General features: G+C 35.0%; 3 protein-coding genes across 3 annotated transcripts; all 3 read left to right on the forward strand.

Annotated features, from left to right (window-relative positions):
• Nucleotides 1-930: 930 nt before the first annotated feature.
• On the forward strand, nt 931-6,767 carry LOC101297689 (filament-like plant protein-like). The gene is made up of 5 exons (XM_004309682.1): nt 931-1,231; nt 1,939-2,099; nt 3,303-3,483; nt 4,075-5,405; nt 6,105-6,767. Exons 2-5 carry the CDS (start codon nt 1,989-1,991, stop codon nt 6,282-6,284), a joined length of 1,803 nt encoding a protein of 600 aa, XP_004309730.1. The 5' UTR covers nt 931-1,231; nt 1,939-1,988; the 3' UTR covers nt 6,285-6,767.
• Nucleotides 6,768-9,151: 2,384 nt separating this feature from the next.
• Nucleotides 9,152-15,623, forward strand: LOC101297978 (fatty acid amide hydrolase-like). The gene is made up of 20 exons (XM_004309683.1): nt 9,152-9,288; nt 9,743-9,852; nt 10,630-10,690; nt 10,977-11,164; nt 11,374-11,503; nt 11,844-11,921; nt 12,080-12,227; nt 12,451-12,563; nt 12,763-12,838; nt 12,935-13,006; nt 13,100-13,148; nt 13,441-13,512; nt 13,648-13,728; nt 13,876-13,979; nt 14,074-14,166; nt 14,505-14,573; nt 14,790-14,854; nt 14,956-15,017; nt 15,095-15,190; nt 15,398-15,623. The coding sequence occupies exons 1-20, from the start codon at nt 9,186-9,188 to the stop codon at nt 15,467-15,469; spliced, it is 1,842 nt and encodes a 613-aa protein (XP_004309731.1). The 5' UTR covers nt 9,152-9,185; the 3' UTR covers nt 15,470-15,623.
• Nucleotides 15,624-25,154: 9,531 nt separating this feature from the next.
• Nucleotides 25,155-25,974, forward strand: LOC101300590 (DNA (cytosine-5)-methyltransferase CMT3-like). The gene is made up of 5 exons (XM_004309688.1): nt 25,155-25,231; nt 25,319-25,388; nt 25,488-25,574; nt 25,686-25,773; nt 25,886-25,974. The coding sequence occupies exons 1-5, from the start codon at nt 25,155-25,157 to the stop codon at nt 25,972-25,974; spliced, it is 411 nt and encodes a 136-aa protein (XP_004309736.1).
• Nucleotides 25,975-27,531: the final 1,557 nt, after the last annotated feature.

Consider the following 27,531-nt stretch of genomic DNA (forward strand, 5'->3'; position numbering starts at 1 on the left):
AGCCGGCAAAGCAGCCCTAAAAACCCTTTTTCTCCTAGGTTTGGATTCTAGCTCTTGCTGGAGTTTCTTAGGTGGCAAACCTTATTGGTTGAGCTTATTCTTCCTCAATGGTGGTCTGCCAAACTTTCTCATATCGGCCGAAGACATCAAAATCACACCATTAGCTGTCTAACTCGTCTTTGATGCCAAATTGGGTTTAAACCTAATGACACATCATTTTCACTATCCAGAGACATTACCGCCAGCTTGGCTATGTTCACTAGCTTGGCTCTGTTCACCAGCTTGAATGAGGTTCAGAGGCTTGCTTGACCATTTTTTGCCCGTGATAGTTTCCACCACCGCCTCCTCATGAGATATCACATGCTTCTTAGTCATCGGAGTTGGGGTAAAAGCATATTAACAGAAAAACCTACTCGATTTTTTTGGTTTTCATGTCCAAACATTTAGCCCTAACGTATTCTATTGTTTCCCTTACAAAAAAAAATAAAATAAAAGAAACCCAAATTTATTATGTCAAAACACAAGTGTGTCACGCTAAAAAAAACTACCAAACTGAACTGGACCGAACTGAATTTTGATTTAATTTTTGGTTTTAGGTAAAAATCAAATTGTTTGCACCGAATCCCACACCTAGCCTATACCACCATACATATAAACAACTAAGATTACACATTGTACTTTGTACTTGTACCATGGTTGTACAAGAACTTTTGGTCTATCTTAAATGACATGTAACAACATAAAGGATCCATATAACTTGTGTAGGGCAGCTGTGTTATGTGAACACTGCTCTATTCATAATAAACCAGTAGTACACCTACAGATTCATTCGTCATTGACTGTGAATCCAGATTCGCTTACAGAGCAACAGTAGCACATTGCAGTCCAATGATCAGATTATATTATAAACAACTACAAGTGATCAAAATTGCAGTGAATTTGCCGCATTCATGGGCGGGAATGACGCGCCACCACCATTTGAAGACGACAATGAAAACCTCATGATTGATGAAACACAAGCATCTTTGCTTATATATGGTCCTTACCATCACGTTCACAATACCCCCCATATTGGTCCTACTTCTACTTCTACTCGGCTACTCCTACTACAACTCTTCCCAAACCCAATTTTCAACACACAAATATTGGTAGCAACCAATCAAATATTCTATGTCCTTTTTTGCTTCGCCAATCCCCAAATATTTCCCTGACATGCTTCGCATATTTACAGGTTGTTTCCTTATCCTCATCTTGTAGAACCCAACACATTAATTAAACTCTTTCTATTATTTTGTTTATTCCTTTCTTTCTTTATTTGGAAATTGCTTAGCTTTAGGTTTGATGGGTGTCTGAAAATTTGTGTAATCTGGAAATGGGTATTGACAATTTCTCACTTTTGTGTGGTTCTTTGAAGTGGGTCTCTGTTGGTTCTTTGTTTTGATTGGTGTTTTGAGAAGGGTATCTGCCTATTTCATTTTGACAGTAGCTTCTCTGTTATGGCGTGAAAATGTGGACTTGGTAGGTGCAGATCAAGTTAGTATTGGAGCTGTGTGTTTTAAGTTTATTCAACAACAAGCATCATAGTCTTCAAAGCTTCTGTCTTTTTGTAACTATTCAGTGTTTATTTTATTGGCTACTTTTTGTCTTTCTGTTGGTTGAGGATTAGATCAAACCAGAAGTGAATTCTAAGCTAAGATGAGAGAGTAAATAACCAGAAAGTTGTCTTTTTGGTCCATCTGTTTTCATTGATCTTTTGGGACCCTCTGAATTAGGAACTCAGGTTTTTCCCAGTACCAACCAACCACATTTATTAGGATTGATTAGAACCTTTTCCCAGATTTGGATACACCCAGATATTGCTTAATTTTCCAGCAAAAGGGTTCACATCTGATGTGCCATGCTTTTTGGGGATGCATTGATGGTTTCATCATAATGCAGGTGAAGTCCCAGAAGGGGGATTGTGAGATGCCTAGTTGTTGAATTTCGAGATGGATAGGCGGAGTCAGCTGTGGCAAAGGAAATCATCAGAGAAGAGTTCTGGTGAGACTGAGAGTTCGGGATCAATATCTTCTCATTCTGAGAGATTTTCTGATGATCAGGTAGCTGGTAATCACATTGTTCTTAAATAGATTTAGTATTCTGCCTTATGAGTGATTTGATTGTTAGAATTCTATGACATCTCATGATTCTGCCTAATTGGTTGGTAGTATCTTGCTTTACCATCATTGTCATTTCCCATTTGCTTAAACCATCTATCTTCATTGTTGGTACAATATGCATGTAGAATCTTAATGTAGATGGAATTCTCTAATCTTGTATGTTCTTCTATTTCGTATATAGCAATTAGCAAACATATAGTTAAACAGGTCTCACCCATCTCAGTGTTAGATGGATCCACTGCACTACAAATTACATTTGTCATCCCTATATTCACAGTTTTTAATTTATCTTCAACTTGGATGTTCACAATGTGCCTGGAGTACTAGTACCAATCCTTATCAGTCTCTACGAGGGTTCATAAGTCTCGCTCTTTGTCATCCACTCATTCATCTTCCTAAGAAATTCGCTGTATATGCTGATATTCATTGAATGGGTATTCTAATTCTAATGGGACAAAGATGGAAATACTCATCTTAGCTATTTGCATGTCGTAGAATTTCTGATGGCTAGAGACAGGATTAGCTTTTCTGGCCTTAAAATGTCTTTATGGAACTCTATAAACCAAGGTCAACTGTGCTAGAGACTGATCAAGTACCCAAAGTATCTCACGTACATGAGTACTACCTGAATACTTGTTGGCTTGTCCTTTAAGTGCAGGAGTATCAATCTGTGAACTTGTCGGGTTCCATAGCAGCCAGAAACATTTTTAAATACTAATTTAGGTGCCAACACGATGAACAAATGACTATTTGGTAGCTGTATAGACTATTGTTCATTTATGAGATTTCTTCACGTTCTGGTCTACTGATGGCATTCAAAGAATTAGTTCCTTTGTCACATATATAGCTATCTGGTTGCTTCTAAAGCTTCCCCACATGTACAGGCTTCTCTCGTTCTCTATGATATCCCAAATGTGAAAATTCACTATAAATGGAAAGGTTGCACTTAAGTAAAGATGCAAGTTAAAAAAACAAATTCAAGTTCAGGAGGATTTGGTCCACTGGTGTTCCCACTTACTAGAAGCTCACAGAGCTGTTAGGACATAAGCCAATAGTTATTATATATCTTTCTTTGTTTTATCAAGCGGTTTGGCTAAGGAGTCTAATGTTTTTTTTTTTTTTTTTTAAACTTTAATGTCAAAGGCATTCTCAACTCATAGCATCCAGTCGCCAGAAGTCACTTCTAAAGCTCTACACAGTAATGAAGAACTTAATGACAGTTTCGAGACTTTGAGGGAGAAATTATCAGCTACTCTTCTTAGCAGTAATGCCAAAGATGAATTGGTAAAGCAGCATGCTAAAGTTGCAGAAGAAGCTGTCTCAGGTTTTTCTGCTTTCCTTTTGTACCCTTGCATTTAACTTCAGTTAGATACTATACGTAATCTTATTAGGCCGAATCCATGTGTCCAGTTGCTGTCTTATGTGCACAATAATACTGCACTTTCTTCCTAAGCTTAAGAATTTGGATTTTATTTTGTTGTCTAACGTTATGTACTTCACTCTGTATAAAAGAAACTTATGGATTATACCGGTACATAAATCATCTAAACTGGAAAGAACTTGGAAAGAAATAAAAAGCGTTTGCAAGGCATATGGAATTTAATAACATATCTTTCTTTCTTTACACTATGTTTCTGCCTATGATTTGAGAAAATAGTTTTGATTTTCCATGACCAACACTTAGAAGTCATATTCTTATTGTTTCTACTTTCTAGAGAAGGTTCACTCATCTTATCTTTTTTCAAGTCTTTCGAGAATGGATTCCCTGAGTTTATAGACATGGAAAATATTGGATGTTGCTGAGCTGTTCCATTTAGGGGTCAATGGTATGTCATAGAATTTCTTGTAATTTTGTTACATATTCTTTCTGAAGATGGTCCCATTAGTTCTTTCTCTTTGCCATTTCAAATGTTAGGCTGGGAGAAGGCTGAAAATGAAGTGTTGGGCTTAAAACATCAACTTGAGGCTGCAAATCAGAAAAACTCAGCTCTTAAAGACCGAGTTGGTCATCTTGATGGAGCACTGAAAGAATGCGTGAGGCAGCTTCGACAGGCAAGAGAAGAGCATGACCGGAATACTAATGAGGTTATTGCCAAGAGAACTCGTGAATGGGATAGTTCAAAGTCCATACTTGAGAGTCAGGTTGCTGATCTACAAGCACAACTTCAAGCTGCTAAAACTGAAGCTGCTGCCTCTATTGATTTGGATCTCCAGTTAAAGCTTGATGCTACTGTAAAGGAGAACTATGCTCTTAAGCGTAGTCTTCGTTCTCAAATCAAGGAGCTTGAAATCACAACTATAGAGAGGGATTTGAGCACCCAAGCTGCTGAAGTAGCGAGTAAGCAACATTTAGAGAGCATAAAAAAGGTTTCCAAGCTCGAAGCTGAGTGCCGTAGGCTAAACGCCTTGGCTCGTAAAGCATTATCAAATAACGGTCACAAATCCTTTTCTATGTCCTCAGTTTATGCAGAATCTATTACAGATAGCCAATCAAATAATGGGGAGATGGTACTGGCAATTGAATTGGATACACACAAAGTGAGCAACTTGGAGCCAAGTGAATGTGATTCAAGCCAGTCAGATTCACGGTCATCTGCTCATATAAAAAATCCTGATAAATTTAAGAACAAAAAGAGTGTTGAAAAGGATCTGATGGTAGAAATCAATCTCATGGATGATTTTCTTGAAATGGAAAAGTTTGCTGCATCACCAGTTGCACAAAATGAGAACTCTTACCTTAAGGCAGGACGCGGATCAAATCAGCATACTGCTGAAAAAAAACTTCTAGAAGCTGAACTTGAAACCATGATTCGAAGGATCGCAGAATTGGAGGCAAAGTTAGAGAAGATGGTGACAGAAAAACTGGATCTTGAGAAGACTCTTACTGAATGCCAAAAAGAGATTCAGACACTAAAAGGTCAGCTACTGGAGGCTGATTTGAAGTTGGAAGACCTTCAGACACAGTTGGATAATGCAAATGGCTTGAAGTGTGCTGCAGATGAAGAAGTAAAGGTCTGTCAAACTATGAGAGAAGTGGCTGAGGCACAACTAAGATCTGTTCAAAGTGAACTTAACTGCTTGATTTTAAAAGTTGGTGCACTAGAAGAAGATGTTTCAAAGGAGCAAGCTTTATCAGCTGAAAATGTGGCCAAATGCCAGAAAGTTGAGAATGAGCTACTGATAATGAAACATGAAGCTGAGCTCCAGCGTGTGGCTAGTACTAGTGGTGATTTGAAGATGCAGCAGGTCAGTTTTCTTAAATGAAATCATAGCCAACTAAAAACACTGCAAAAACCAACATTTTGTCTGCAGTAAAATGTCAGGAATCCAAATCAACACAATCTAGAGGAAATGAGACTGCAAAATAAAAAATACCAGAAAAGTTGAGTCAAAATTGATCATTTGGGGAAATTATGAGAGTTGGACAGACCACAATGTAGTGCTACTAGAAGAAGAATTATGCTTGTTAGTTGTTATTGGTAAATTCAATGTATATCGTTTGAAGCACCCATAAGAAGAGTAGGAATAATATAAGGTCAAGTGGTTTCAAATTGAAACATGGAAGAACGAATATGAAAAGACTAAAAAAAAAATTAGATTTCATAGAAGACACTGCTATAATAGAAAAGATGAGAGTTTAGGTGGCTAAACTCCATAATAGTTTAGAAGTTTTGAATCTTTTCTTCTTTTCAAAGTTTAAGCAGCTTGTCAGTGTTTAACAGAACATGTGCTAGTAGCAAACTTCTGATTAAGCAAATTCTGATAGGCACTTTTTAATGTCGTTGTGCATACTTGCACAATATATTCTGGAGCAACATAGCCAATTCTTCTGGTGGAATTTTGTATCTAATAACATGTCTTTGGCTCCTAGACTTTAGTTGCTTGTATCTAATAACATGAAAAACTTTTCATAAGTTGGTGTTTATATGTTCTTGTTTATGTCAGGAGAAAGAGCTGGCATTGGCTGCAAGTAAATTTGCAGAGTGCCAGAAAACAATTGCATCTCTTGGACAACAGTTGAAATCACTTGCAACATTGGAGGACTTCCTGATGGACTCAGATAGGCCATCGGACGTCATTGATGAAGCTATGCATTTGTGTCCTGAAATAATCCAAGGATGGTAAAAGTCTCAAAAGCAGCAGCGGGCTGGTCAGATGCTTCAACAATTGTTTGTGACAGATCGGCATTCTTTATCACTAGCCCCTCACCATTACCTTCGAAGTTAAAAAATTGGAAACCACTCGGGCAGAGGTAAGAATGCAACTGAAGAAATTTATAATAAAAAAGAAATAAGGTTGTTATTGCAGACTGAACCGGTCTGGTTTGTGCTGATATCTTCGCCTGTTGATTCAATACCCATGATTCCCATGAATCCACAGATTGTATTTGCATACAAGGTACTTCTTGGGGACCAGCAATTTTATTTTTACCTTTCCATTTAAGGGTAGGAGTAATGTAAATAGGGAGAGCATTAAAGAGGTATAGATGGTATAGTGTAGTCATACATAACATTTAAGAAATGTGGTTTACAGAGTCCCACAATTCAGGTAATTGAACCTAATATTGCTTTTGAATGAACCAGAATGAAAAAGACCTTTTGATGTGTCACCTTATGCATTGTGGATGCTATTGAGCTGTTTCTTTCTTCGGTAGTCCATTTTGGGTTTGCCTAATTTTCTTAATTGTTGATGTTAATACGTAACTATATTGATATTGAGCTGTTGCTTTCTCCAATAGTCGATTTTGGTTTTGCATAAAGGTTCTTAATTGTTGATGTTAAGATGTAACTGTGAGTGTTACTAGGCTGTTGCTTTCTGCAGTAGTCTATTTTCCCTCTATTTTTTTGGATGAGAAGATGTTCTTAATTGTTGATGTTAAGATGCAGTGCGAGTGTTACTAAGCTGTTGCTTTCTCCAACTGCCATTTTGCTTTTGTCTACTTTTTAAATTGTTGGTGTTAATTAAGATGGTCTATACGAAGTTGAAGGCCTTCTAGTATAGGAGGTTTAAGGATGATTTACTTGCAATCACATTGCAAAAAATAGAGGGAAAATACAATTTCTTGAATCTCCACCATTTTCTTTGCATAGATATGACAATCTTTTGATGAATAGCATTATAAATAAACTCTCCAACGTAATGTGCATGATAAAATAGAATTTCAATTTGTATATAAAATTTTTAAGACGTTTATTGAACGTTGTTCCTTTGCCATTGCTGGTTGAAAGTCAACGGTAAGAGGTTCCCGGGTTCCGGCAAGGGGTAGTCTGACTAGGAGTTGCATTATTGTCATCGAAAACTAAATTCTGATCTAAATTTTTTTGTCCCCACTGGCCAGTGGGAGAAATTATTAATAGTTCTTGTCTTGTAGACCAAAAGAGATAGAAGTGGTAGAGAATAGAAAGATGGACTGCCAGCAGGACCGAATACCCCCCTTTTTTTTCTAGTATTCTAGTCTTTATATTGCTCGGAGATATGGTCCTCCATATTTATGGAACCATATACCCTTTATGTGCCCTAACTATGGGGTTAAGGTAAGAGCTTACCTACCTTTTAGCCGTAAGCGAGTCATGATAGTTCGTCCCAATCGGTACTTGTTATGGTGTTATTTTCAGAGACTGATTTGTCACTGATGTTTTCTTGTTGTTAATGTGCTGGTGAGCTACCACGTAAATTTTGAAAGAGTTGTGCGAAAGGGAGCGAAGTTCTTGTTGATGTTGGTTACAGAAATGTATTGTGACTCTCGATGATTTATTGCTAGCTTGTAAAAAATGACGATTATTATGGTTGCATCTAGAGCCTCACGAAATTAAGTACATTGTGATTTACGTTTTCCCCTTCTCACCTACACAATTTTATTGATCTAAGTAACCAAGCCTGCCTTTTTTCTTCTTGAAAGAGTATAAACATTAATAGATAGTAACATCAGTTACATGTACCTGAGAGAACCTTAGTCCACACGAAATGTAAGAAACAAAAGTGCGTATCTAACTAACCTATGCGTTGCCTGATTACATTTTCGTGAGCAATGAATACAAATAACTGAAATGAAGAGATGAAACTAAATCTTCACCTCTTCCAATTACATGTGTTCTAGACCCGGAGCATGTTCCATTTGTAGTTACAACTTGGTATCTGCTAAAGTCACAGACAACAATACGCCCCAAACAACGACAATAATGAAAAAGTGGAATGACTTCATTGCCCCAAACTTTAATCCGACCTTACATGTCTTCTTAGGGTTAAAATATAAAATTAGATGTGATCTTATACACAATATACGCTTTTATGGTTTAACTTAACGAGAAGTTTTCAGTGCACATCGATCTTTACATGGATTACTAAGATTAGATTGTACCAATACATATACATGATGATCACCGCATATAAAAGATTATAAATGATTAAAATTACACCGTGTACTTACACGACCGTGTATGAAAAAACTTTTTGGTAACATACACTGTAAGATGGATGAAAAAGTGAAAGTTTGGTGGTGCATGAGATTCATGACGGAAATGACAAAAAAGGGTGGAAGTGTACTTTCACAGAATTCGGGTCAAAAGCCAAGAAATCTGGGCAAATGATCATTGTGTAGAGAGACAGAGACTGGTAATTTAATTAAGAATGAGAGGAATATTCAGGAAGGAAAAGGATGTATATATGGCCCAGGAATATATAGTTCATCGATCATCTTCGTTTTTCTCGCTATTACTTGTTTCGTGAAAGCAACTCTATGTCTCCTAACTCACCCTAACCTTTTGTCTCTGATCACACTCATCCTTTGCTCTCTGTAAGTTTCTTTCTCCGTGAATATATCACAGTTTTGGTCGGTGGTACGTACTTTTCGTGTCTCTATCTCTCTACCCCTCTGTAACATCAATCTCTTTTCTTGCTTTATCCGCCCTTCAAGCTATACATATTATTATATATAGAATGCTGGCTGCTGCTATGTATAATTGTATATGTCTATCTATCTCTTGCTGTCAAGTCAACTAGGCTGAGGAGGAGAATAGTGGAATTAGAATGGGGTTGTTCAAGAGAGAGGCTCGTGTGGTTTACGAGCCGGCGAGCAGAATTGATCTTGGTCCGGCCAGCTCTGAGGTCTACTTGCGTGCCAATGTCAAAGGTTGGTCCATTCCTTTACCTTCTCTCCACTTTCATTTCTTGTTGTGTAGTTGTTCTGAAATTGAATTCTGCATTACTTGCTCTTTGGTTGAGTTTCATTTTGTGTTATTTGGTTTTTCATCGATGAATTTAGAATGTGGATCACTTGAGTTACTCTTGTGACTTGAGAGTTTTAGGTACATTGACTTGGCATGAAATGTGATCAGTGACCATCATCAACATTAGTTGTTAATACATGTTTCGAAAAGGTTTAAACTTTGTGTAATTCCCACACCAATTGATTGAAAAAGAATGCAACCAGAAACTTACAGGTCTGATAGGTTTTTATGTACCTGGTTTTGTTCAATTTTTTGATGTTTTTGTGCTTTATTCAGGTTTATCACTCACTCTGTGATTTATTCATATCTATTGCCATGTTTCGTACCCTGAAGTACTAAATCTCATTTGTTTTGTAGCTCCTCGTATGGCTGGATTTCTGGCCAAGTTGTTCGCCTGGTTCTTGGAATCACGGATCATTGGGACCTTGATGTTGTATATATTGAAAAGAGATAACTTGATTCATAAGGTACACACATGCTTTTTCTTTGTCTCTCATTCTGTTTTATGAGATTGAACTTTTATCCCTTTCCAGTTTGAACCAAGTTTTTTCCCTTTGAAACATAAAGGTGGACGACTATGTTAAATAGTTTTCAGTTGATATTCTTTGATCTCACACTGTGTCAAATAGTAATCTCAGTTGTATGTACAGTCATCTCCTGTTTGGAGGATTTGTGGGATGTTCATATCTACAAATACAGTTGGGAGGATAGGAGTTACAATAACTATTCTAACTATTACAACAACAAATGATAGAGAAGTAAATGAACGCAAGTGTAGTAAAAACTAATTGAAGTTGGGGGTGATCTGCAGTTGGGATAACTTCATGAATAGTGACAATTAATCTAAGCAACATATTGGAATACTTTTCAAGAGTAACAACAGTTACTAACTGAGGAAACAAATTCTAAATTTTTTTGCTCAGATAACTTTAATTCTATGAAAAATAAGTATTGTCAGCCTTCCTGCTAAATTACTTGATCTAATCAAGAGTTTTCAGTAGTTGAACCAACATGTGACTTTAACTAACTCTAGCATAGAGAATATATTGCTATATGCTTAAAACATATTAGGAAACTGAGCGAGTGCACACACACATACATATATAGGCAGTTCTTAGATATGGTGACAGTAGCTTGGCAAGTGCAGATTTGAGGGGCCTTTCATCGTTAACCTTTTCTTGAAGAAGGCTTCTTTAGTGCGATCATTCATTTTGAGTTGCTGAAAATGTACATGCATTTTTCAGCTGGTTTCAAATGCTGAGCTCGAGGAGGCACCAGTCTATGTTCCCTTGCATCCGTTTGATGGTATGCATTTGTTTTTCTTTACTAACAGAAATATGGAGAAATGAGTTAACTGGTTTATCACTGTATCACTGAACCTCAACAGTGACATCTCAACTCCATTTCAACTATTCTGTTATGTCTTCCCCCTGGAGTACAAAACGATTCAGTTCTGCAAACTAGTACTTGCATTTCAAGTTTCAACATCTTTGTCTTTAGAAGCTTACATTCGTTATGTATGTATTTCTCATTGTGAAATTTTCAGTGAGGTATTAACTCTATCTAAAGTTTCACAAGTTTAACAATGCAGAGATTGAAGAACAAGATGTAAAACATGTAGGGTCTGACTTGTCACCATCTGAACTGGTTCAACAGGCAATTGAATGTCTACCTAGATCCTTGGATAAGGAATTAAGTGGTTCGAACTCTTCTTTCCGTTATTGGACGATATTAGATTATGCAAGAGCCTACACCTCTGGAGAAATGACACCTAAATTGGTATGCCATGTTGTTTTACTATTTTTTTTTAATTTTTGGAAAAAAAAAATACATAAATAGACAACACTGTTGTCTACTCGAGTTAACTGTTTTCCGAGTGATTCTTGCTGATTCAATTCAAAAGGATAGCATCAGAGGTTACTAGACCAATTTTATGATTTTGTCTTTATACCCTCATATGACATTTCTATTTCCTATTATTTCTGCAGGTTGCAGAGCGCCTTATAGCTGCCATTCATGAATCTTCATATCCACCATTTGAGATGTCATTCTTTATTAATTACGACACTGAAGACATTCTAAAGCAAGCAACTGAATCAACTCTGCGGTATGAAAAAGGTACATGCAGACTATACATATTTTGGAAAACAATAACAATAAGACAGCATTTAAGATGAAATTGACAATATATTATGGCTCTACTTGCTCTGGTAACAGTAAACTAGAGTCTGTCTTTATGTAGCACTTAAAAGTTTCGATCTGATAATGATTTCATCCATAATATAATGCATCTATATCAGTCATTTACTAAACTTCATTCAATTAGAAAAGGAAGAGCCTATATATATATATATCTATATCTCATGTTGGTGGTCCATTTACTCTTCATCGCCACTTAAGTATCTAATGTTGGTCACTCATCTGCACTCACATAATCTGAATTTTGGTTCATCTCCAGGTGTGCCTATTTCAGCCCTGGATGGGATCCCAATTGCTGTCAAGGATGAAATAGACTGCAGACCATATCCAACTACTGGTAACTGTTTTTGTATTTGAAAAGAAACTGCTGTAACTTGCAATGCAGGGTTTCCATTTATAGAATTGTTTATGCAAGTCAACCCACTGTTCATATTTAGAAATCATAGATTCATATATAACCATGAATTTCTTAATTGAAAAATGGGTTTTTTGTAGGTGGTACAAAGTGGCTTCACAAATTTAGACCTTGTACAGATGACGCATGCTGTGTCAAGTGCCTCAGACAATGTGGTGCCATACTTATTGGGAAGACCAATATGCATGAACTTGGAGCTGGTACAAGTGGGATAAATCCACACTATGGGTAAGAAAAGTCCACATTGCTTTCCTGAAACTAAATCAACTTCTCCTGTATTTGAGGTTGATCATTCTCATACATTGTTTATTCTTCTCTGACAAAATATCAACAGAATTAGTAGGCTATATGCCTATTTGCAGCAAAATTTTCCTTACCATTTTCTTTGTTCAATCACTTTGTCTATAACTATGATTGCAAGCATGCTTATAATGTATCTATCATACTCTAGGGCAACTAGAAATCCACATGACCCTAGAAGAATCTCTGGGGGTTCTTCTAGTGGATCTGCTGCGGTGGTCGCCTCTGGATTGTGCCCTGTTGCTCTTGGTGTTGATGGAGGAGGTATATTATTTGTTCCACAGAAAAAGTGCATGTTCTGATCTATCATTCATCTGTGGTCTATTATCCTATAGCAGACTTGGTTGTTTCTCATACAAGCATACACTCATGCGTGTTTGATGTCATACTTTCATGTGTGTTTGATGTAAACATAATGTTGCATGTGACTGAAAGGTGTATTTCGGTTGTGATGTATGACTAGGATCTGTGCGGATGCCTGCAGCACTTTGTGGTGTTGTAGGTTTAAAACCAACCTTTGGCCGAGTACCTCATTCTGGGTAAATTCATCATTCAATATTATTCAACTAATCCCATGCTTCATATTCTTGAGAGCTTATTACCATCTTACCAGATTGATTTGGGTTACTCTTTAGTGTTCTTCCTCTGAATTGGACGGTCGGAATGGTTGGAATACTAGCAGGCACTGTTGAGGATGCTTTAATAGTGTTAGTGTTATTTACAAATGGTCTTTTTCCATTCTGTTATATATATGCCTTCTGTGTGCTTGATTTTATAGCTTGTACCACAATTTCCTATAGCTATGCAGCAATCATTGGCCAACTTCCATCAAGTCAATCCACATTATCCGTAAGTATGATCAACATCATGTCAACAAACCGTTACCAGTCAAATGATCTTCTCATGTTGTAAATTGTTCAAGTATTGGAATCTGATCAGTTGCACAAGCATAAGTTATTGCTCTAAGAACTACTGTATATGGAATATCAGTAAATCAGAATCTCTTTTCCACATGATGTTTGATTGAGTTTTACATTTACAATTTATCAAGCCAGATGTTACATTTTCTAACCGTAGTTGAAGTTCCTGTTTTCTAACCTTAGTTGTTTCTTTTTCTGTGTGATCTTTCTAAAATTTCCAGTCCAAAGTATATTTTCCTCTACTAGACTCAAAAAAACCTATATTGGATATCAAATTCGCCAAGTATGGAGAGGTTAGTCATGACATTCCCAACCTTACAATTACATGTACAATTGAATTGATGCTTCTAATGCGTTTCATTTCTTTGTATTAAATGGAGTTCCTGCCGATACTGATTCAATTTTCAACCACTAACTGGTTCAATTAGTGGTTTAATGATTGCAGTGATGACATTAGAGAATGCTGTAACAATGCCCTGGACAGGCTTCACAAGCAATATGGTTGGAAGGTAATTAGTCAGTTTCTTATTGTGCAAGGATGTTATAGTGCTTAATCTATACCACCAATTCCCGGTAAATATATAGGTTACTAATCCAAAGCATATAGATACACAGTCAATATAATATTTCTAATTTTTCTTCTCTTAATCTGTAAGACTGTAGAGGTGACCATACCAGAGATAGAGGTGATGCGCTTGGCACATTACTTAACAATTGGATCAGAGTGTAGCACTTCGCTTAGTCCTCATCTAGAAAAGTTGTATGTTGTTGACCAGCAATATTTCATTTTAATTATCTTCTTGATACAAACAAGTAAGCAATTCAAATGCTGACATAAAATCTCATCAAAATAGGGATTTCAAAGAATTAGGGTGGGATGTAAGGGTAGCACTTGCTGTGTATGGTGCTTTCAGCAGTAAGGACTATATACAGGCTCAGAGAATTCGGTAAATACTTCTTGACACTATCTAATGGTACTTTTGTGTGTAAATTTATTGGTCTTTATTTCATGGTGGTCCAGAATGATCATAGTACACACATCTAAAACACGATTTAGAGACTTCCTATGAAACGAAACACATATATACTGTGTATACACTGACTGTGTGACTGCAGTTGAAGCAATTCTGCTCTGATTCATCTCTCATAAGGAAAAACTTGAACATAATACATTGTTTTCCTAACTTTTACAAGCTCATGATTTCTAGATATGTTTTATGGTACTCCTGCAACAATATACTGATGGTTCTGCATGTTTCAAATAAACTTGTTTATATATGTACAGGAACCGGCAGATGCAATTTCACAAGAATTTGTTTTCTCAGGCAGATGTCATCGTTTCCCCAACAGTAGGGTATTGTTCTTGACTGAAGTTATAATGCTGCAAAGTTAATTAACACAATTTCTTGTGATCTATAAAGTGCGAATATGAACCATGTACAGAATTTGAAATACAATGTAGGAACCTTTAGATAATATCGATCTGAAGGGAAGGATAATCATAATAGGTCGTCTTATGTTTTCTTTATTTCTAAACTTTATTATTGTTGTCTAATGGTACTCATAACAGGGTAACTGCTTACCCGATTTTGGATGATGCTCTCAAGACTGGCGAACTTGACTATATAAACGGAGGTATGAATGCTCCCATTACAGGTTAACTCGTCTCTGACCGAGTTGTAATTCATTTTGTGTCAACCTACTTCATTGAACTAACCAATTTGCTGCTTTTTTAGCTGCACTTGTTCGGTATTCCATATCCGGAAATTTTTTAGGACTACCGGCAGTGACTATTCCGGTATGATCTTTATCACTACTTTCCACTGCAAACATTTCAGTAGAGTTACAAGTTAATATGCATTTTGCCCATGGTAGGTTGGATACGATAAATCAGGTCTACCAATTGGTCTTCAGTTGATTGGAAAACCATGGTCTGAACCAACACTGATTCACATAGCCTTTGCAGTGCAGGTAGATTTTAGTTTCGTTCTTTCGCTTCTTTTTTGCTCGAGTACGTTGATATATATAAAATCTGATCAACTGCAAATTGAGAATTAATATACAGCTTACTTACCTTGAAGTTTTAGGTAGAAGAAGTTTTAGCAATAGTGTTACCTATATGAAATTTTATAGTTAATGCACTTACATCACAACTGAAATCGTTATTTTTTGTTCCAGAACCTCTATGTTGGTGATGGCAGAAAGCCCCAGGTTTATTATAATTTGCTCAGTACAAATCAAGTAGGCTGAGGAGTTCCAAAATGAGGACTAGACGTACAAGTTGACATTTGTTTGTATAGCATAAGAACATGCCAGTGTCTTTTACTCGTAAATAAGGACATTCCACAGGAAATAATAGAATCAACTCTTAGATACCAATGGGAGTTAGATTTGATGCCCTAAATTTCACTAGTTTGACATTTTAAAGAGATTGTAATACTTCATACCGTTTTTATACGATTATCACATGAGATGAATTTAATACGAAATTTTTTATAGATAATCAAGATAGTTCGATAGTTCGCTTTTTGGATAATACAAAAAATTATGAACTTGTCACATGTTTGTTTCTTTGCCATGAAAGAGTATTAACTTTGTTGACAATTGACTAGTGTATATTAGTGATACACAAGCGTTTACTTATTTGATACTAGCTTGGCTACACGCACTGATTCGCGTGCGGAAGTGCGATGTTCGAATATGTGTATTTGTAATTTTCATCTTACGATTTATATTGTTTATCATTGTTCTACATTACTTTGAATTTATAATATGCCGAAATGCTAAATAACAATAGCAGCCAAGAAATCCAAACTAACTACTTGAAGTAAGTCAGTCGCAAATGAGGACATTGTTCCCTGCAATATTAGCTAACGACAGTAATATATACACACGTGCATTTTCTATTATCATTAAGATGCAACTCACTGTTTAAGATTGAGAATCAAAACAGATGAGATTTCTATGAAGAAAGAGGAATGATGGAATTTGTCATAGATAATCGAATCTATTATAAGTTGATGAGCTCGAATGTAACTCCTAACACCAAGTTTCTAAATAGCCCTGAGATTACTACTTCTGTTCTCACCAACCCAAAAAATAATTTTTAGCAAAAACATGTCATAAAGTGGCATGAAGTAACATTCCCAAGAAAATGGAATTTGACACCTCTTGTTAAACAGATTGAAAACACCAATGCTTTAATTTATGAAGACATAGGAGGAAAACTAAGCTTAATTACAATTTCATAGGCATTCATTATTTGCTAACTATGAATTGAATAAGCTAGCTCTTCTGGAACCAAATCAATTTTTCATGAAGAATCCTTTGAAGAAGAAGATACTAAAAGACCTATGAAAATGCTTAGAGCAGAAGAACTAAAAGGATTATATGTATATGCTGAGACTTGTGAATCCATAGAGGAATTGGAGAAAATTATGAATAACACTTGAAAAGAATAAGAGGAAGATTCTTCCTTATCAAACAGCAAAAGATGAACCAAGTACATATTATATGGAAACAGAAGGAGGTGAAAGATAGGCTCCTCTAGAAGGTCATACCATAGTTCAAAATATTATAAACAATCCGACTAAGATCATTCGAGAAAACAAGAGATCAAGCTTCCAAAATAACAAGCCCCACATGAAAAAGTGGAGAGGCGAAGTTCTCAAAAGTATATCCTTACCGAACCCAAATGGGGACAGTCAGTATTCGAAAAAGGGGTTTATTTGGATCTAGACAGGGTAGGTGATAAACGAAAGACAATAGAGAATTGGGTTTCTAGTTTAAAGTTGACTTAGGCTCTAGTGTTATCAATGTATGCTTACGAGGATGCTCATGCATATATATTAGAATTAAATTCAGTTTACCCCCTTGTGGTTCGGGGGTGACTTCATGTTAGTCCCTACACTTTTATTTTTATCAGTTTACCCCTTGAACTGTTCAATTTCTGTCTGCCGTGCCCAAATTCTCATATTCCGTTTGAATTGACCTTTAATTATCAGCAGTTAAGGTCCGATTTGGACATATAAGGTCCGATTTGCCCAAATTCTAGATACTGGCCTCACAGTTAAGGTTAAAATTATCAGTAGTTAATGTCCGATTTGGACAGAATATAGGACATTTGGTCACGCTTGAGGAAAATTCAAAAGTTTGAGGGGTAAACTGATGAAATTGAAAGTATAAGGATTAACATGAAGTTACTCCCAAACCTTATGGGGGTAAACTGAATTTAATTCTATATATTATGAGTCAACATTAACTTGAATAGTCCAGAAATTGTATCAGTCCTTTAAGAGAAGTTCAAAATGAGCTTATTGGGTAGTTAAATTAGCTCAGACTAATAATTCTTTAGATTTCGCAATCCCTATCTATGCACAATTCTACGAGGATATCACTGACCATAGCGAGCAATCTAAAAACCGAGCTAGAGAAAATATTCAAAAATTGAGTATTTGTAACATGAGGTATTTTGAGGAATACACCAATGAATTCCAAAACTACTACTGCACGATTGAAGATATTGAAAATGACAATCTCGTCAGAACATATTATAGGAAAGTTATAAGAACCCTGCAAAGACGAAGTAGCACAATCATTACTGTAGGAGGAATAGCAGAAAGAGTTAGGGGTCTCCTAAGAAAGCAATGCATAGAGAACAAAAAATCCAAAACTGCAAAGAAGCAACCTAGGGGAGCTGAAAATATGTGTCCAAAAATACTGGATACTCCAACACAATGGGGATGTCTTTCTAAAGAAAGAAAACACAAAAAGAGGTTCTCTGGAAACAAGCATAGCGGAAAATTTGCCTCTATAAAAAAGTATAAGTTCAGAAAAAGTTATGAATATAAGAAAGAAAAATCTTCTCCTAGAAAGAGATTTTTTAAGAAAAAAAGAAGACAAATTCTTCTCAAGAAATAAAGAAATGCAGATGTTGGAAGGCAGAAGGGACAAGAGATCTTCTAAATCCTTAATAGCTGAATATGATGAAGCTATAGAATATGAAGGAAGAAACCTCTGATATTATCAGTACATTCCATCCTAATCCAGAAAAGTTTACATGTGACTATCGCAAATGTGATGATAGTAATACAATTCCCATGTATTGTGAAAGTATAGGAGAAACCTATCATCGAGAATGTTTCATTGTAGAGTTAAGAAGAAAAACCAAGAATAATTATGCTCATATCCTGGTAGAAGAGGAATATAATATATTCCATAAAAAAGGACAAGAGCAGAATCTTGAAAATGATATAAAAAAGATGAAGTTCGTGACTTCATTAAGCCAAGATAAGGAATTAAAAAAATCTTTTGATTCCATCAAAGAGACTACTGTGAGAAGTATCTATCCTTTCATAAAATTACTTGGTGCTCTAGAAGGGCAAGAGCATGTAAAATAAGTTCAAACAAGCAAATATAGCAACTATATCACTATAGGATTGAAGTATCATCTACATGTATTTGTAGATAGTGATTTAGGATACACTCTTGCTAAAAGATATGCAATCCTTGAAGAATATTGGGAACGATCTCCAAGATCAGTTACTGGAATCGTAATGGAAGATAATGAAATAGTCATGGGCACAATGGCTCGAAATGTTAAAGTTTCCTTAGGAGGAAATAAATTTAATCGTTAAGATCATCTAACAGTGTGAAGGTCAAAGTGCTGATTTTTTGATCGAAAATGACTTTCTTCTTCAATAAACAGTAACTCAAACACCACAAATGATTGGATTTGAAAATAATAGAAAATTTTATTAGGAATCTAGACTAACCGATGCCGTGAGCGTCGCAAGGCAATGATTTACAAATCAATATCAGAAGTCGCCAGCGAAGGGTAGTGATTATATATAAGCCAGTATTTGAGCCAGTTTAACTGTTAAAAGACCAGTTCAAAGGTCATAGTGAAATATTGATAGATGAAACAACAAGTTCAGAAGACTCAGAATTAGAGGAAGATTATGAATCTCAAATTTTTGACAATGAGAGTTCTGATGGAGAAGAAGAATACATCAGAGAGCATAACTTAAAGGTAAATGTTAATAAAGTAGAACGAAGGAAAATACTGACTCTCATAGAAACAAAAAATTTGATGAAACCAGTAATCACTGAAGATCCTTAGTTGTATTGAGAAAGAGACCCAATATATTATCAGCTAAAAATGCATGATGCAAATGCTATTTGCCAAGTTAAGGTCATCCCTCATTATAGGGAAGAAGATAGGAAAGAAATGGAAAGCCAAATCCAAGAGTTGCTTCAAAAGAAGTTAGTGAGGCCTTCAAATAGTCCTCATCATGCTCTAGCATTAAGGCACTCAAAATTGCGTTTTTTTTGTTATAAACATGAACAGTTCAAGTTAGACAGAATTATGTTCATCCATTGGTTTAATCGAGTTTGAGTGCCTTAATGATAACCAAATTGGTTGAAATTTTGCAAAGATGATCTATACATTAATATCTAAAGACTAGACGGTGGAGATGTGAAAATTCAATTGAAAAGTGAGTCTAAAGTGGAAATCCGCACCGTAAGAATAAATACGAACGTGTGTAGCAGAGAAGGACTGTATACACACACACACACATCAATGTCATACAAGATTGGCTAGGGAGGAATTGGATATGGAGAATGGAGGTTTGGACACGGCTGATGAAAATTGGGAGTTGAGGGGTGTTTTTGATGAAATTGAAAGAAAAAGGACTAACGTGACGATCTAAAGTTGATGGGGGTAAACTAAAATTTGTTCTAATTTTATCTAACTGCCTACAATTATATACGTCAATTTGAATGACCAAATGATTATGGAATTAATTGAAATTTTGTAGACATGTTTCTTGCATATGAATCTAAAGGATCAACGGTTGAGATCATTAAATGAAGTCATCTACTAATATAAAATAGTAGAAATCCTCAAATTATTAAAGTAAGGAGGTCCTATTTAGATCCTCCCTAAAGAGAATATATATATATATATATATATAACGGATTGGGGGTTTATTGTTCACGAAATTACACTTTGCGTTTATTTTTATTTCAGTTTTGCCACTCTCTCATATTTCCTTTATTTAAGTTTTGCCCTTTTTTATTTATTTTTTTCAGTTCTACCTCACAGATTTTTATTTGAGATTTGTCCCTCTATTTTTACTTTTATTTCAGTTTTGACCTTTCTTTATGTTTTCTACTCGGTTTTTTTGGTGAATGTTATACCTTTTGCATTAGAGAAAATTACATTCTAAAAAAACAACAACAAAAAAATTACTAATAATAATGAGAGAAAATTAAATAATTGTGTGTTGATCAATGTGAATTATGTGCATTTAGTAAGACATACATATTATAACTTGAATTTGGTTCATGACTAATTGCTTTAATCATTACATTCATTGTTCCCGTATTTCATTTTAACAATGGATTTTAAAAACAATTTTTTCCTCTTGATGATGATTGATGGTACAAAGCTGATATTGTGACTTCATTCACTCCGAGCAATTGATGTTGAACATATTAATGCTCACAATTAATTCCCTTTGATCCAATTTATGGGTTCAAATTACATATCTAAAATTCCCTTCCAAATTTTGATGATTTAGTCAGGTGTAATGTACTTTCTGAGCAGATGTGTGAATTCCAAATTTTGATGATTTAGTTAAGCGTAAATTCCCATTCAAAAAAATTCACAATAATTATCCAATTAGCAGAAAACGCACTTCCGCATGCATGCGATTGCATGTGGGAAACGCACTTCCGCATGCGCGCGATTGCGTGTGGGAAGACTAGTATATATATATAAATTAAATCTGTTAAAAGAATTTAACGCGCGATTGCATGTGAGAAGACTAGTATATATATAAATTAACACTGTTAAAAGAATTTGACGACCATGAATAACAATGATATGAAAGATAGAGTTTGGGTACCACTTTGATCAATTTGTATGTTCATGTACCATATTGTCAGTTACCCAAGAGTATGGACACTGTTGGTGTAAAAAATTTCTTCCAAATTTTGATGATTTAGTTAAGTGTAATGCACTTTCTGAGCATTTTTTTTTTATAACTTTATATAGAGTGATGTGGATGTTATGTGTGGTTGTCCTCCATGCCATGGAATTAGCGGTTTCAATACGTTTAGAAACTACAAAAGTCTACTAGAGGATGAAAAGAAGAAGCAATTGACTGTTTTTATGAATATTGTGGAACATCTTAAGCCAAAATATATGCTAATAGAAAATGTGGTGGACCTTTTAAAATTTGCTGATGGGTTTTTGGGCCGTTATGTTTTGGGGAGGCTTGTTGAAATGAATTATCAAGCTAGGATGAACATGATGTGTGCTGGTCCGTATGGTGTACCACAATTCCATATGAGGGATTCTTATGGGGGGAGGCCTTCCCACCGAGGTAATTAATTATACAAACATAAATATATAGTTTACAGTTATGTTGTACTCGTCTCATGGGACAATTTTCTTTTTTTGACTGTGGTAGAGCTTTGCCTCAATTCCCACTGCCTACTCATGATGTGGTGTTAAAGGGTCAGATCCCTACTAAATGAGAGGTATAACACTTTTCATTATAATTTTCATTTGTTCGTACAAAATTATTATACTTGCAGTTTTCTAATGGTTTTTTCTTTGAATTTTGTGCCACATTGCAGCAAAGCTGTGTTGCTTACAATGAAAGCAACAATCATCCATTGAGAAGAAAGCTTTTGTTGGGGGATTCTCTATCGGATATTCCAGAGGTAATTATTTTCTTATTTGCATAGTTTTAGTTTTTTGAACAATTTATGTGTCATCACTTCAACCATCTTTAGTTTACTTAGATTATTTTTCGGTCGATGTGGTTTATTCAGGTTGAAAACCATGAAAACCGTGATGAATGTCTTATGGACAGGAGGCCCAAATAGAATTCCATAAATTTATTAGGCTTAGCAAAGATGGTAATGTTGCATTGGCTTTGACATCAATGTTTCTTAGGTCTTGTTTTACTTTCACTATCTTATTCAACTAAGATAGATAAACAATTCAACTAACTGTAATAATATTTATTTCTTTTGACAGCTTTACTTGGGAATTCAAAGAATAATTTGTCTTTGAATGAGATTCTTTATGATCACCGTCCTCTTAAATTGAATGATGATGACCATTAACGTGCTTGCAAAGTCCCTTAAGGAAAAGGTTTGTTGTTTTTCTTTGATATTTGCTTAACCTCTTATTTTCTATAATCTCAAGAGTTGATATTAAGTTCTAGATATAACATTTTTGTGATTAGGGTGCAAACTTTAGAAATTTTCCAACCATTAACGTGGTTTTTGTTGGTGTCGACAATAAAGTAATGTGAGATCCAATTATAGAAAGAATGTACTTAAAATTGGGGAAATTTCTTCATTTCTACAATATAAATTCATGCATTTTGGTGAAATTTTGATTGTATATTTGAGGTTTGACTTTATTATGTGAATGATGTTGAAACATCAGGTCCCAGATTATGCGATGACATTTGTGAAAGGGACTTCATCAATTCATCAAACTAATAATCATTTTTTTTATTTCAGTTTTCTTTGTATTTGTTTAGTTTTCAATTAATAAGCTAGATCGAGTGTCCTTATTCTTTTTTTAATATTGTAAACCTTTTCGATGTTTTTGGTGGGACGAGATTGTTTTCACTATCGTTACCCGAGAGGAGCTGCATAATCAGGTACGTTTCATTCGTATAATGGAAAAAGAAATCAATTCACTTGACATTTGGGAGTCTAACAGATCAAAAGTGGTAGGCGGTTTTGCAAAATTGGGTATTGAGTGTTTGTGAGAATGCAATATTTCAGGGATTTCCTAACTGCTACCATCTTATTGGTATGATAAAATAGAGGTTTTGTTAGCTTATCATTTGAAATTGTTTCAAATACATGCAAATTGGTAATGCGGTTGTCTTCTAGCTAGTGATGACCCTTTGTTTGAGTTACCCAAGCACATGCATCTGCCGTATGGTTGCTTTGAAGATTGAGAGTATGTCGAAGACTGATTATATGACTTCTTGGAAACTGAAAACCTTCAAAGATTCTATAACTGATTGTTTGTGCATCATCTTTAAAGATGCATATTATGTGAACATATCATTGAAATTGTACCCAGTACAATTTGATTTCATCAACATTATGGTCTCTTATAATAGTATCAATTATGATTCAGACATTTTCTCAAAGACTGTTTGCCTTATGGTTGGCACTGGTTCTGATTCATGGTAGCAACCATATTTGTATCCTCTTATGGTTGGCACATGGTTCTATGACTATAAGGATTCCACACAGTCAGTTTGATGGGTAAAAACATCCCTCCTTATTTAAAAGAGAAGTCAATTGTCTCATACCTATAATTTACAATGAGGCAAGTTGCTATTCTATAAACCGATTTGGGGGGGGGGGGGGGGGGGGGGTTACTGTTCATGTGAATAGTGCCCTTCCGAAATTACCCATGCGTTTATTTTTATTTCAGTTTTGCCACTCTCTCATATTTCCTTTATTTGAGTTCTACCCTTTTTTTTTTTTTCAGTTCTACCCCACAATGTTTTTATTTGAGATTTGTCATTCTATTTTTACTTTTTTCTATTAAAAAAAAAAAACAAACAACAACACTAATAATAATGAGAAAAAATTAAATAATTGTGCGTTGATCAATGTCAATTTTGTGCATTTAGTAAGACACACATATTATAACTTGAGTTTGGTTCATGACTAATTGCTTTAATCGTTACATTCATTGTTCCCATATTTCATTTTAACAATGAATTTTAAAAACAATCTTTTCGTCTTGATGAAGGTTGATGGTACAAAGCTGATATTGTGACTTTATTCACTCCGAGCAACTGATGTTGAACATATTAATGCTCAAAATTAATTCCCTTTGATCCAATTTATGGGTTCAAATTACATATAAAAAAAGAATGTCATGTGCTCTTGTTTCATAACTTATGTATTGTCTGTTGTACAACTTATGTCATGTATTGATGGGTGCTCCTTATATATTTGCAATTTTACAAATCAAAAGGAAATTTAGATTTCAGGGAGTTGTTGTTTATGAAAACCGCATAATAATTGGTCGAACTAAGAAAAACTGCACAATAATTGTCAAATTGGCAAAAATCGCACTTCCGCAAGCTTTCACAATCAATTCCCTTTAATCCAATTTATGAGTTCAGCTTTCATATCTAAATACAATGTCATGTGCTCATGTTTCTTTACTTATGATTATTGTTCAGCTTTCTTTCAAAATGGAATTTAGATGTGGTCTTAACTTCATTTTCTATTACTATCTCACTCAATTGTGTCATTTTTACTTGAATTTCATATAGTTGTCTGTGAAAATGGCACAATAATTGATCGAACTATCAAAAAAATTCACAATAATTATCAAATTAGCAGAAAACGCACTTCCACACGTGCACGATTGCATGTGGGAAGACTAGTATATATATAAATTAACACTGTTAAAAGAATTTGACGACTAGGTATAACAATGATATGAAAGATAGAGTTTGGGTACTACTTTGATCACTTTGTAAGTTCATGTATCATATTGTCAGTTACCCAAGAGTAAGGACACTGTTGGTGTAAAAAATTCCTTCCAAATTTTGATGATTTAGTTAAGCGTAATGTACTTTCTGAGCATTTATTTTTATCTTTATATATGGTGATGTGGGTGTTGTGTGTGGTTGTCCTCCATGCCATGGAATTAGCGATTTCAATACGTTTAGAAACCACAAAAGTCCACTAGAAGATGAAAAGAACAAGCAATTAACTGTTTTTATGGATATTGTGGAACATCTTAAGCCAAAATATGTGCTAATGGAAAATGTGGTGGACCTTTTAAAATTTGCTGATGGGTTTTTTGGGCCGTTATGTTTTGGGGAGGCTTGTTGAAATAAATTATCAAGCTAGGATGAACATGATGTGTGCTGGTCCGTATGGTGTACCACAATTCCATATGAGGGTATTCTTATGGGGGGAGGCCTTCCCACCGAGGTAATTAACTATACAAACATAAATATATAGTTTACAGTTATGTTGTACTCGTCTCATGGGACAATTTTCTTTTTTTGACTGTGGTAGAGCTTTGCCTCAATTCCCACTGCCTACTCATGATGTGGGGTTAAAGGGTCAGATCCCTACTAAATGGGAGGTATAACACTTTACATTATAATTTTCATTTGTTCGTACAAAGTTATTATACTTGCAGTTTTCTAATGGTTTTTTCTTTGAATTTTGTACCACATTGCAGCAAAGCTGTGTTGCTTATAATAAAAGCCACAATCATCCATTGAGAAGAAAGCTTTTGTTGGAGGATTCTCTATCGGATATTCCAGAGGTAATTATTTTCTTATTTGCGTAGTTTTAGTTTTTTGATCAATTTATCTGTCATCACTTCAACTATCTTTGGTTTACTTAGATTATTTTTCGGTCGATGTGGTTTATTCAGGTTGAAAACCATGAAAACCGTGATGAAATGTCTTATGGAAAGGAGCCCCAAATAGAATTCTATAAATTTATTAGGCTTAGCAAAGATGGTAATGTTGCATTGGCTTTGACATCAATGTTTCTTAGGTCTTGTTTTACTTTCACTATCTTATTCAACTAAACAATTCAACAAACTGTAATAGTATTTGTTTCTTTTGACAGCTTTACTTGGGAATTCAAAGAATAATTTGTCTTTGAATGAGATTCTTTATGATCACCGTTCTCTTAAAATGAATGATGATGACCATTAACATGTTTGCAAAGTCCCTTAAGGAAAAGGTTTGTTGTTTTTCTTTGATATTTGCTTAACCTCTTATTTTCTATAATCTCAAGAGTTGATATTAAGTTTTAGATATAACATTTTGTGATTAGGGTGCAAACTTTAGGAATTTCCCAACCATTAACGTGGTTCTTGTTGGTGTCGATAATAAAGTAATGTGAGATCCAACTATAGAAATAGTGAACTTAAAATCGGGAAAATTTCTTCATGTCTACAATATAAATTCATGCATTTTGGTGAACTTTTGATTGTATATTTGAGGTTTGACTTTATTATGTGAATGATGTTGAATCATCAGGTCCTAGATTATACGATGACATTTGTGAGAGGGACTTCATCAATTCATCAAAGTAATAATCATTTTTTTTATTTCAGTTTCCTTTGTATTTGTTTAGTTTTCAATTAATAAGCTAGATCGAGTGTCCTTATTCTTTTTTTAATATTATAGACCATTTCGACGTTTATGGTATGACGAGATTGTTTTCACTGTCGTTACCCGAGAGGAGCTGCATAATCAGGTACGTTTCATTCGTATAACGGAAAAACAAATGAATTCACTTGACATATTTAAGAGATTTCCCGTTTACTACCAACTTATTGGTGTGATAAAATAGAGGTTTTGTTAGCTTATCATTTGAAATTGTTTCAAATGCATGCAAATTGGTAATGCGGTTGCCCTCTAGCTAGTGATGACTCTCTGTTTGAGTTGCCCAAGCACATGCATCTGCTGGATTGTTGCTTTGAAGATTGAGAGTATGTCGAAGATTGATTCTATGACTTTTCGGAAACTGAAAAACTTCAAAGATTCTATAACTGATTGTTTTTGCATCATCTTCAAAGATGCATATTATGTGAATATATCATTGAAATTGTATCCATCAAGATTATGGTCTCTTATGGTAGTATCAATTATGATTCAGACATTTCCTCAAAGACTGTTTGCCTTATGATTGACATTGGTTCTGGTTTATGGTAGCAATCATATTTGTATCCTCTTATGGTTGGCACATTGTTCTATGGCTATGAGGATTTCACACAATCAACCTGATGGGTAAAAACATCTCTCCTTATTTGGAGGAGAAGTCAATTGTCTCATGCCCATCAATCTAAAATGAGGCAAGTTGCTATTCTATGACCACCATAGTTGGTACAACATGCATTTGTTGAAATGCAAGAGAGCAACCTGTGTATATAGGTGTGGTGGTCGGTTGTAAAGATTGAAATGGAAGAGCATGCATTAATGTGGCATGGAAACATTGAGCATGGAACAAGGAAGACTTGTGGAATTCTCTTCCTAGTGATGGACGTGCATAAAGAATGGTTCCTTTGAAGATGGAGAATGTCGAAGATTGATTCTATAAATTCTTGGAAACTGAAAAACTCCAAAGATTATATAACTAATTGGTTGTGCATCATTTTCAAAGACGCATATTTTGTGACTATATATCATTGAAATTGTACCTAGTACAATTTGATTCCATCAACATTATGGTCTCTTAAGGTAGTATCAATTATGATTCAGACATTT

Source organism: Fragaria vesca, unplaced genomic scaffold (assembly GCF_000184155.1).
Source record: "Fragaria vesca subsp. vesca unplaced genomic scaffold, FraVesHawaii_1.0 scf0513031, whole genome shotgun sequence".
Taxonomy (NCBI): domain Eukaryota; kingdom Viridiplantae; phylum Streptophyta; class Magnoliopsida; order Rosales; family Rosaceae; genus Fragaria; species Fragaria vesca.